This window comes from Artibeus jamaicensis, unplaced genomic scaffold (genome assembly GCF_021234435.1).
Source record: "Artibeus jamaicensis isolate MK-2021 breed Jamaican fruit bat unplaced genomic scaffold, CSHL_Jam_final contig_548, whole genome shotgun sequence".
NCBI lineage: Eukaryota > Metazoa > Chordata > Mammalia > Chiroptera > Phyllostomidae > Artibeus > Artibeus jamaicensis.
The window spans coordinates 17,860,631-17,873,928 of NW_026521883.1; the positions used below are offsets into that span (position 1 = coordinate 17,860,631).

General features: G+C 34.4%; 1 protein-coding gene across 2 annotated transcripts in view; it reads right to left on the bottom strand.

Annotated features, from left to right (window-relative positions):
- Positions 1 to 13,298, bottom strand: part of UNC13C (unc-13 homolog C) — a 491,690-nt gene that overhangs the window by 390,265 nt on the left and 88,127 nt on the right. For both annotated transcript variants that reach the window (XM_053670097.1, XM_053670096.1), the window contains exon 2: positions 272 to 294. In XM_053670097.1, coding sequence (XP_053526072.1) covers positions 272 to 294 — 23 coding nt within the window. The remainder of the gene's footprint in view (positions 1 to 271; positions 295 to 13,298) is intronic.

A 13,298-nucleotide genomic window follows, 5' to 3' on the forward strand; every position in this document is an offset into this window, starting at 1 on the left:
CCAGACTTAAGAACAGATGCTGAGTTTGACCGTAGCAGACCCCTAGGTAGGCAAGTATAAGCTAAAGTAAGCGCAGCTGGCAAGGTGTGACCTCTTTATAAATGCAACAAATTGGGGGCACACTTAGAGGACAACCAAAGAATGGAAAGCTGGCATAACATGCACATTTCACAGCTAAAACAGAGGAACCAAAATAGGTCTAATATGTCACAAACAAACATGTACAAAAGACAGGATCCCTCAGGAGGGAAGAAAAAGTATGATTTAAAACCTTTTCATCCACAGAACTGCTATCTGAAAGAGAATCAGGAAAAGAAGGGATAAATGTTAGATGGAGTACTTTTCAAGAAATCATTTAAACATACACAAGACCAAAGTGTTACTATGTTACATTATTTAAAATCATAAATGAATAAAATTTCAAAGTTGGACTCCAAGGGAAGAGAAATAATAGGTCCTCATAATTTAAGGAGTTGAAAAATGTGCCAGAATGCTTGAAAAGTATCAAACAAAGGGTGATCACAAGATTTAATGAAAGACAATGTGTCATACAAAGAAAAGAACACAGTTGAAGAATCAGAAGTCCTAGGCTCCAGCAGAGGCTCTGCCACTTCCTAAGCACGTTGGGCAAACTGCCAAATTCTATAACTAACATCAGTAAGGTTACTAATATTTTTCTTATTTTCTTCTCAATCAATGTATGTAAAATTAGACCTCAGTTGACTACAGACATTGAGGATGTTTTATTAAGGGATTATTTATTCTTGGTTCTCCTATCATAGAATTTAAGAATAAAAAGAGTAATTAAATATACTCCATTTTGTAAATGAAAAAACTAATGCCTGAAGGGGTTGAGTGACTTGATTAAGATCACCAAGCTAGTAAGTGGCAGAAGTGGAGCACAAATTCAGGGCTGCTGATTCCCAGGTGCTGCCCTTTAGGGCCAATGTTTCCGGTGAGAACATTGAGACAAATAGAACAGAGAGGGATGGCTGGTCCACAATTCTCCAGTGCAATTTCATATAAATCACGGGGCACACATTTTTCAGTTTCAGCTTCTCAAGGGCCCAGGTGAGAAGAACGATGGACTAATACATTGTATTTTTTAGTCCAAATCTTCCAGGTTCATCATGGCATGGTCCATTTCCACCTTGCATATTATCACTGCTTTTAAACTTATTAATTCAGCTTTGCTTATGTGTTACAGTGGAAGCTACTTCTCTGTGAGTACAAGCTGACAGAAAGCTAGAGTTAGAGTGACCTTAGGTTCATGGAGTCCAAACCCCTGACTTGTATAAATGAGCTGCAGAGAGAGAAATATTTGCCCAAGGTCACATAGTTCAATAATAAGTTCTGTTGATGAAAATCTAAAATGTATTTGTTTTCTTGAATCATTAAGTAAAGGTTGATTACTATAACTAAATAGTTTTCTATAATATTTTAGAGATCTTATAATATCTCAGGGTTATAGCTTTGAATACAAAATGAGGTAAAGCAAAATATAAAGTAATAAAATACAGCTCTTAATTATGGTTATAAATATTTTAAAATACTAAATAAAATACCAAAAAGAAAATTCATAATTGTATCAGAAAAAGAATTATCATATCCATATATATTTTACCCTAAGAATAATTTAAAGTCATGGAATAACTAATTTAATATGACATATTGGCTTGTCAGAAAATATATATCTGCATTTCAACAGATCTTGGAAAATCAACCTTCTAATTTTTAAAGAATATTATTGAAATGAGTCTTCCCTAAAATTAATATGCTTAAAAATCTTACTTTCAGAGTATTTAACTTAAGTGTGAAATATTAGGGCATCCCATTATTAAGAGCAAAACAAAAATACTTACTACCATTAATTTATTTTTGGAAATTCTGACCAATATATTAGAACATTAAATAGAATAAAAAACAATACAAGTGTTAGAAGACAGAACACAATGTTATCATTTTCAGGAATTATAATTTTAAATCCAGAAAACAAACAAACAAAAACCCTAGTCAAGTATTAGTGTTGATGAAATATCTATCAAAGTTATCAATATCAATATTATTGATATCAATATCAATAGTTATCAAGTTATCAAATAGTTATCAGTAGTAATATCAAAGTGTATATATACACATACACACATATGTATATACACCCGATACATAAATGAAGTAACAATAATAGTAGTAAGTTATTTCCAACACACTAGCAACAATTAGCTTGAAAAGCAATGATGTGAAATCTGATTTCAAATATTCAATACTTAACGTTTCTCACTGATAGTGGCTTCTGTATCAACCATCCCACTAAATAAAGGTAATCCTAATGAAGCCATTAATTATTTTTCAGCTGCTAAATCTAATCATACACTTCTGTTCTTTCATTCAATGACTCATTTGAAGTTTCATTCATTCATTGAACACATTTTTACTACAAAAACTTTTTATTTTCCCTCTTTTCTTGTCTGCCCTCAATATTTCCCCCCTTGAAACCTTTCTAAAATACAGCTACAATCACATCCCTTCCCTTTTTAAAACACAGTGATGTCACCCAATGCCCACATGAGAAAAAAATCGATTTGTGTGTACTGCTGCCTCATGGTTCATCGGGCCTCATTCACATCTTACTTTAGACTCAGTGAAATTCTTGTCCTTTCATCTCTGCCATACTCTTTGATACCTGTGGCCTTTCTACCTTCAGTTTCCTTTGCTAAAACAAATGCTCCCATTTTTTATCTGGCTAATTGTCTGTCAATACCCCAACTCAGCTGAAGCATAACCCCTCTCCTGAAAACTGGTCACTTCCCAGGAGTCTGTGGCCTTTGCATATGAACACCATATACCAGGGGATCAAAATCATTTTCACTGGGGGCCACAACAGCCTCATGGATGCCCTTGAAGGGCAGAAATAGTTTTAGGACTGGGTAAATGTAACTATTCCTTAACTGTTAAGGAGCTGAAATTACATTTGGCCCTTTGATGGCAACCATGAGGCTGATGTGGCCCTCAGTGAAAATGTGTTTGACATCCCTTCACATTCGTCCATTCCTCTTGGATAATTCTCACCCTCTGCCAGTTTTCTTATCTGCAGTCCTTCTAAATACAAGCTCCTTGGTATTATTAACCACCTTTTCTCAACTTCTACATTTCTGAAATATAAATAACCTACAAATATTTGCTGAACATTGAATGAACAATGTTAAATAAGTGACGCCAATTTATATGTATCTAAAAATCTGAATCAAGTAAACATTTCATCTTCCTGTATAGGGTGAATTGTTTTCTAATGGATTTATAGATTTAAGAGTTAAAATCATAACAACAAGTTGTAACTTGAAGTTATTCTAATTTCAAGTGTAACTGAATTAATAAAAATATCTAAGGCTTTTTAAATATATAAATATGTGGACAGTGTATACATATATCAAAACCCATAAAAGCTAAAACTATATAGACCTGTAAAATAATAGATTAAAAGCTCAATAAAACATAAAATATAGCTAAGTAATAAACCCTGTACATTTACACAATGGTATACTACACAGCAGAAAAAAAAGAAGCTCCTTCCCTTTGCAATAGCGTGGATGGATCTGGTGAAATAAGCCAGGCAGTTAAAGACAAATACCATATGATTTCACATATAAGCAGAACCTGATCAACAAAACAAACAAGCAAGCAAAATATAAACAGAGATATTGAAATAAAGAACAGACTGATGGTAACCAGAGGGGAGGGGTAGGAGGTAATGGGTAAAATAGGGGGAGGGTCATCAGGGAACATGTATAAAGGACACATGGACAAAGCCAAAGTGGGATCAAGGGTGGGAGGTGGGAATGGGTGTGGCGGGGGGGGTGGAGAGGGGAAATGGAGACAACTGTACTTGAAAAACAATTTATAAAAAGGAAAAAAAGAATTCAATGAATAAGAAAGGACATATGTTACTACAAAGAGAAGCACTATTCAATAAAAGATGCTCAGACCATCATTCAGTATCTGTAATAGCCATTTGTACCTTTATGTCATACATATCTCATGAAGTTCCAAATGTATTAAATAGTTAAATATAAAATAAAGTAAAAAAAAGCAAATAAAAATAAGAAAGAATATTAACACTATGGGATGAAAACATATGTTGAAACTTATTGGTAAAAAAGATACCAAAGAAAAGTTTGATAAATTGGTGCCCATTTAGTACTTCTGTATATAAAAACAATTAAAAATAAAATAAATTTGCTAATATGTTCAGCATATAAAAAGAACTTGCACATCTATAAAAAATGACCTTAAGCACTGGCTGTTCTGGCTCAGTGGGCTGAGTGCTGGCCTGTGAACTGTAGTGTCACTGGTTCAATTCCTGGTCAGGGCACATGCCTGCATTGCAGGCCACATCCCCATTTGGAGGTGTGCAAGAGGCAACCTATTGATGTTTCTCTCTCTCTCTTTCTCCCTCCCTCTCCATATCTCTCTAAAATAAGTACATTTTTTAAAAAGTGACCTTAGTACCCTAATAAATAAATAAATGCTCAAGGATATGATGAGATAATTCACAAGTTAGAATGCAACAATATTAAATATAAGCATGAAAAATGATTCAATTTATTAAAACTACACTAATCATGATTATAAAATTAGCAAAGATAGAATAATATTTTAATATTACAATAATTCCTGAGGCTGTTGATGATGTCATGGATCAGACACTGTGATATGTGGTTGATGACAAAGAAAATAACAAAATAGTCAGAAACATTTAGTGATGTCTAGCAATTGTTTTCATGAGGAAATTTCTTTTTTGGAAGTTGATGCCAAAGGAATTATTTTTGTTATAGATTGGATTGTGTCTCCCAAAATATAGATGTTGAAGGCCTAACCCCTTGTACCTCTGAATGTGGCTTTCCTTGGAAATAGAGTTGTTGAAGATATAGTTGGTTAGGATGAAATCTTACTGGATGAGGGTGGTCCCCAATCTGTTATGACAGATATCCTTATAAAAAGGAGCAACTTGCAGACAGGTGTACACACAAGAAAAACATTATGTAAAAGAACTATCTACCAGAAGGTTTGAGAAAGGCCTGAACAGGTCCTTCTCTGACATTCTCAGAGGGAGCATTGCACTGTTGACACTCCTTAATCTCAGACATCTAGACTCCAGAACTGTTAGACAATAAATTGCTCTTGTTCAAGGGCATTCAATTTGTGGTACTTTGTTATATCAGCTCTATAAAACTAATACAATTTTTTAAATATTTTATTTATTTATTTGTAGAGAGAGGGGAAGAGAGCAAGAAACACATTGATATGAGAGAGAAACATATATTGGTTGCCTCTCATATGCACCCTGACTGAGAACCAAACCTGCAACCCAGGCATGTGTCCCAGCTGGGAATTGAACCCATGACCTTTCATTTTGCAGGATGATGTCCAACCAACTGAGCCACACATGTCAGGGCTAAAAAATGAATATAATTTTAAGTACTGAAAATAAATCCATATGTAAAGATCCATATTATTTCATAATTTAAAATAAAAAAATTTAAAAGATATATATATATAAATTAGTATAAAAGTGTGGGTTGAAAATTATGTTCTATGACCTTCATGCAATAATTTTCAACCATTAAAATAAATGGCCTTAAAATATTATCTAAAAATAAACATTTCCATTTTATGCACATATAACATATATGTATACATATTTTATACATGTTACACACGTGTAACCAATACACATAATGGTTTTGTTCCTTAATGAATTGCCTTTTATTCTACATATAGTTGTTTTGTTTAGTCAAATTCCGGTTAAACCTCTGTAATGACATGCTGGATACTTCCTACAATGCTATTCTCAGGGCTCTTCGTTTTAGAAGTTGTGTCACCTCACAAGGTCATTTTGAATTTCAATTACTTAATGTCATTAATGTAGGACCATGGTAATCTATCTACTTTATAGTGAAATCTCATCTATAAATGGGATTAAAAACAAGTTACAGTGACTATAAATTTTTCAATGTCTCAAAACTAGTTACTTAAATTTTTTTACACTTAGAAAGTATTTAGGAGGTGAACATCACTATTCAGCCACACTGCATGAGGACCTAGAAAGCTAAAACCCTAAGCTTATAAAAATGCATATGATATACATGTGTCTCCTGAGTATTAAACCCGTCAGAAGTTCTGGTGTGAGCATTTCTGAGAAGGACATTTAAAGGTGATTTAAGGCAGCATGTAACATCCTTAGTCCTGTTCTCCCTCATATAAAGCAAAATGAGATTTGAGCAGCATGTATCTAATGCTCCTGGCTCTACATGCTATGATTCTGTATACATAATAAATATCACTTTAACAAGGAATATTTACTAATCACCATGAAAATAATTTTAAAGTAATACCTAATGCCTAAATGTGAGATTGTTCACAATTTTGTAATATAAAAGTAAAAATTGCATTTCTTCTTTTGACTTTTACCTTTATAACATACCTTTTGAAGGAAATTTGGATGGAACAATATGCAACTTTGTAAACAATTTGAGTTCTGTGTTCTTATGTAGTTTAGCAATTTTCTTAAACACTTTGCTCTAATGTCCTTCAATGGTAACGTAAATCTCACACGGGGGATAGCATTGTTCACTGGGTGCTTTGGAAATAGGTCTGGTTTATTTACCACTGTATAAAAATGCATGTGACATTTGAAGCTTGTATGCCTGAAAGTCATGAGATGGGACCTGAAAATATACCAAAGCTTATAATGTAACCAGAGGGTCATTAAGTTGCTGTTACTCTTTAGAGATCACCTACTATGTGCAAAGTCCTTTATCTGCTATTATATTGAATCAGCTCAACTGTCTTGAGAGGTATCAATCTTTGCTACATGCTGCAAGGCAGAGAAAGCGCTTTGATATTGTTCACATCCTACTCATAATTATGGATGCAACTGGAGAGCACTGAGTGAGAGGTTAAGGCTAATGTAACTTATATTTCACTCACTTTCTTGTTCATTTATAGGCTGTGTTAAACTGAAAAACTGATTCACAATGACAATACATGGTATGAATATATGACAGATATGAACATGGTGATATGGGAGCACAGAGAAAAGATTTCCTAATTCTGCAGCCAGAAAGGATGTTGGGTTTGAGAAACATTCATGGGAAAGATGATTTATGAGTAGGTGCTTGTCAGATAAATGAAAGCATTCTTGGCAGAGGGAAAGGAATTTGTATAAGCATTGAAGCTTGAAAGAACATAGAGTGTTAGGAACTGAAACATGGAAGTGAGATAGTAAAGGATTTTAAGACGTGTAAGGGAGATGAATAGGGTTCATAGCATTCAAGTCTCTATATAATCTATTAAGGAACTTAAATACACCACATTGCAGCATAGAATCACAGCTGTTTTCAAGCAACACAGTGACATGTAACAGTCAGAATTTTATTTCATAGTTTTAAAATTCAGGCCAGTCTTTTGGATAATAAAGTGGGATAAGAGGATATGAAAGTATTCTGAATTATGGCTCACTTATACCACAATTACCACTTATATACATGTACAAATGCTAGGTAACTAAACTTAAAAACACATCCAAGCTCATAAAGAAAAGCAAATGTAATTCCCCAATCACTACAATGAAGTGGCAACTGAAAACTAATAGTGAATGAAATAAAAACCAAAAATGATCACAGAGGTATTGAAAAAATCCATTCATTCAGCAAACATTAATCATGTCCCCTAAGTGCTAGGGGTTAGAGATACAACACTTGAAAGTAAAGATAAATATTACTATTTTTCACAGAACTTAAATAGTAAGTCTATACCACAAAATCTGTGCACAAATAAAGATAAAACTTTTCCTGGAGCTACCTGGATAAAGCAGAGACTCAGTACAATGTAAATACACTCATACAAATATAAATTCATGAGATAAAAATTACCTATGAGAAAATTTTCCATCTACCTAGGGAAATAAATGAAAAAAAGTTTATCCATGAAAAATGGAACTTCAGGCCTATACCAAGTGTGGGTTCAGAATCCACATCAAACTGAAATACATTTATTATTTTAATGTAAAATATTATTAAAAATGGATTATACAGTAGGAGGCAAGCCCAAGATGGTGGCATAGAAAAACCCTGAACTCCTTCTGTCCCAGACACATGAAAAATGTACTTACATATAAAACAATTCCTCCTGAAGAACAACTGAGAGCTGGTTGAACAGCTTCTGCACAACAAATGAGTGAGCCACATGAAGAAGGGTAGGAGAGACAGAGAAGCAGTAACCATGGGAACCCTTCCCCAAGGGAGCAATCAGCAGTAGAAAGGGATATCACTGAGGGGCTAAGTACAGACTCAATTGTCCTGGAGCGCAGTAATAGGAGAGTGATTTAAGGAGTACCTAAGACTACATATGTGGAAAAATCTATTTATTAACTCTAAGACCCTTGCCAAGCAGATAGGAAACTGCGGGAACTCAGAATTTATGGGAACTCTCCAGGATCAGAGGTGCCAGGAAGCACCATCGTTTATGTTTCCCCTCTATCTAGAGAACATGATTGGAGATCGGCCCAAGAGCTCTAGCAAAATGCAGTGTACCAGAGATCCCCCAGCCAAGTGGACCACTTGGTTGCCACAGGAGCCATGTTCCTTAGGCCACCAAACCCTGTGCTTACTCCAGATCAGGCAAACACCAAGCTATGTGCCCCAGAATTCCTGGCAGATGCCTACCCAGTTCCAGCCAGCAAGCCTGTGAGGACACCTGGGTGCTTCATGTGCCTGCTTTGGTACCAGCCAGTCTGCCAAAGTGACCCAGTCCATGCAGCCTAGAGAGTTGATCCTATACAGGGCCAATCCTTCAAGATTAGGAGAGGTAGCTTTTTGCCTAATTCATAGAATGAACAAAGTCAAAAAATGAGGAAACAAAGGAAAATATTCCAAATGAAAGATAAAAAATACCTGGGAAGAAAAAAAATGTAATGAAATGCATGTAATTTACCTGATAAAAAATTTAAAGTAATGGTCATAAAGATGATCAAGAAGCTTGGAGATGAATAAAGGAACAGAGTGAGAACTTCAAGAACCAATCAGGGCTGAAGAATATAATTTACACTATAAGAAATCAATTAAATAATGCAGACTAGCACATTAAGTAACACAGAAAAGTAATCAGTGGCCTCAAAGACAGTTTAGTGGAAACTACCCAATAGGAACAGCAAAAATAAAAATGAATTTGTAAAAAACTTTAAAGGACCTTTGAGATAACATCAGGCATACTAGCATTTTTATTATAAAAGCCCCAGAAGAAGAAGAGACAGAGAATGTGGCAGAAAACATATTTGAAGAAAAAATGACCAAAAACTGTTTCTAACTTGGGGAAGGAGAGACATCCAGGTCCAAGAAGCACAGAGTCCAAAAAAAAAAGATAAACCCAAAGAGATCTACATCAAGACATATAACTAAAATGGCAAAACTTAAAGAAAGATTCTCAAAGGCTGCAAGAGGGAAACAACTGGTCACATATAAAGGCTATTTTATAAAGATCTCAGCTGATTTATTAGCAGAAATTTGTGGGCCAGAAGGGGCTGTCAGGATCTACCTAAAAGTGCTGAAATAAAGGAATCTACAGTCTAAAATGCTCTGCCTGGCATGGTTTCATTCAGAACAGAAAAGGAGATAAAGTGCTTCCAAAACAAATAAAAGCTAAGATTTAAACACCACTAAAACAGCTTTACAAGAAATATTAGCATGTCTTTTTAAAACACGTTTATTGATTTTAAAGAAAGAGGAAGAAAAGGAGAGAGATAGAGAAGGAGGGAGAAAAAAAGAAATGTCAATGTGAGAGAGAAACATTGATGGCTTGAAACTGTGACCTAGATATGTGCCCTGACCAGAAATCAAACCCCAACCTACTGGTGCATGGGATGACATTCCAACCAGCTGAACCATACTGTCCAGGACTTAACACATCTTTTTTTTCAATTGGAAAAGAAAGATCATAACCAGTAATAAAAATATGAAAAAATCTCTAGTAAAGGCAAATATATAGTAAAGGCAGTAAATCAGCTACTTAAAAGCTAGAATGAAGGTTAAAGGACAAAAGTACCAAATGAACCCTAGGTAGTTAGGGGATACAAAACAAAGATATATAAAATATGATTTTGAAAACAAAGTGTGGAAGGAGCAAGTAAAAAATGTAATGCCCTTAGAAAGCAGTCCAACTTAAAAGCCTATCAGTTTAAAATGGACTACTATGCATATGGGTTGATATATGGGAACCCCATGGTAAACACAAATGAAAAACTAACAAAATATACACAAGAAATAAGGAGAAAGGAACCTAAACATAACACTAAAGAAAGTCATCAGTGTACAAGAAAAGAGAACAAGAGAAGAAACAGAATTACAAAAATAGTCCAAAAATAATTAGCAAAATGGCAGTAAGTACATACATATTAATAACTTATTTAAATGTAAATGAACTGAATGTTCAAATAATAAGATATTGGGTGGCTACATGAATTAAAAAATAAGACCCTTCTATATGCTGCCTACAAGAGTCTCATTTTAAATAGAAAGACCCACACTGGCTAAAAGTAAACAGATCAAACAAATATTCCCTGAAAATAAACATGGAGAAAAAGTTGGGGTAGCAATACTCATATCAGTAAAAAAATGTTTATCTTTTAATATATATGTATATATATATTAATTTTTAAAGATGTCATTCATTTATCTTTAGAGAGGAAGGGAAGGAGAGAGGGAGAGGAATATCAATATATGGTTACCTCTTAAGTGTTCCCTGATGGAAACTGTCCTGAAACCCAGACATGTGCCCTGACTGGAAATTGAACTGCAGTCCCTTAGTTCTCAAGCCTGTACTCAATCCACTGAGCTATACCAGCCATGGCATTATATATATACATACATACATACACACACACATACATATACATATGACATATATATATATAGGTTGTTCAAGTATGGTTGTCTCCATTTTCCCCAAAACCTGCCCCCCCACCCTCCCATCCCCACCTCTCACCCTCCATCCTACCCCCCTTTAGCTTTGTACTGGGTCCTTTTACATTTTCCTTAACAACCCTTACCCCTCTTCCCTCCATTATCATCCTCCCCACTCTCCTCTGGTTACTGTCAGTCTATTCTTCATTCCAGTGTCTTTGTTTATATTTTGCTTGCATGTTTGTTTTGTCAGTCAGGTTCTACTTATAGGTGAATTCATATGGTATTTGTCTTTCACCACCTGGCTTATTTCATGGAGCATAATGCTCTCCAGATCCATCCATGCTGTTGCAAAGGGAAGGAGCTCCATCTTTCTTTCTGCTGTGTAGTATTCCATTGTGTAAATGTACCATAGTTTTTTGATCCACTCATTCACAAATGGGCATTTAGGTTGCTTCAAATGCTATTATAAATTGTGCTGCTATGAACATTATGGTGCATAGGTTCATCTGAATTGGCATTTCAGGGTTCTTTGGTTATAATCCCAGCAGTGGAATTGCTGAGTCAAAATGCAGTTCTATTTTTAGTTTTCTGAGGAAATTCCACACTGTTTTCCACAGTGGCTGCAAGGATCCGAACAGACACTTCTCCAAGGAGGATATGCAGAGGACCCTGAAGCTTATGAAAGGATGCTCAGAATCACTAGCCATCAAAGAAATGCAAATTAAAACCACAATGAGATACTACTTCATACCAGTAAGAATGACCATCATAAAAAAATCAGCAAACAGAAAGTCCTGATGAGATTATGGAGAAAAGGGAACCCTAATGCACTGTAGATGACAAAAAAAGGCTTTAAAGCAATGACTGTAAAAAGAGACAAAGGAGAGCATTACATAATAACAAAGGGCTGGATCCAAGAAGAGAATATAAATTTATAAATGTCTGTGCACCCATCATAGGAGCACCTGAATATGTAAAGCAAATGCAAATGGACAAAGAAGTAAACTGACAACAGCTTTATATAGTAGTAAGAAATTTAAATAACTGACTTAGATCATCCAGAAAGAAAATTAATAAGGGAATAATGGTCTTAATTGGCACATTAGATCAGGTAGACTTAATGGGGATATAGAGAATATTTCATCCCCAAACTGCAAAATATACATTCAAGTGTACATGGAACATTCTCCAAGATAAATCAGGTTAGCACATAGAAAAATTCTCAAATTAAGATTAAAATAATATTTAAGCATCTTTCCAAACATAATGGTATAAACTTAGAATTCCATTATGCGAAGAAAAGTGGAAAAAAAAACACATGGAGACTAAACAACATGTTACTAAACAAACCATGGATAAACAAGGAAATTAGAAAAAAATTAAAAATCACCTTGAGACAAATGAACATGGAAACCCCACTGTGAAAGATCTATGGGATGGAGCAAAAGCTGTTCCCAGGGAAGATCACAGCAGTATGAACCTACCACAAGAAATAAGAAAAAATCCCAAATAAACAATCTAACTTTACAACTAAAGTACTAGCAAAAGAGGAATGAACAAAAATCAAGGTAAGTAAAAGGAATGAAATAATAAAGAGCATACTGGAAATATAATAAATACAAAGGTCAATCAAACTAAAACCTGGTTTTTGAAAAATAAAATTGATAAAACCGTAACCATATCCATCAAGAAAAGAACAAAGAGCCCTAGTAATTATTAGGTGGAAAGGGAGGTGGGGGTACACGGTGATGAAAGGAGACTTGACATTGGGTAATGAACACACAACACAATATACAGATGATGTGTTATAAAATTGTACGCTTGAAACCTACATAATTTTATTAACCAATGTCACCTCTAGGAAACTCAATTAATAAATGAATGAGAAGTTACAAGAGACACTGCAAAAATACAAAGAATAAAAGAATACTATAAACAATATATGTCAACAAATTGAACAATCTAAAAGAAATGAATAAATTTATAGATATATTCCATCTTCGAAAACTGAACCAGAATCAGAAAATTTGAATAAACCAATTATTATTTAACTAATTGAAACAGTAATTAAAAACCCCAAACAAACAAAAGTCTAAGACCAGACATGTCACATATAAATTCTACCAAACATTCAAAGAATTAATATATATCCTTTCAAGCTATTCAGAAAAGTTATAAAGGAAAGAATGCTTCCAAACTCATCCTATCAGGCTGAGCCAAATCCAAAGACACTACCAAATAACAAAATTATAGGCCAATATCTCTGATAAACAAGGCTACAAAAATTCTCAACAAAACATTAACAAACCAAATTCAACAACACATTAAAAAGATCATACA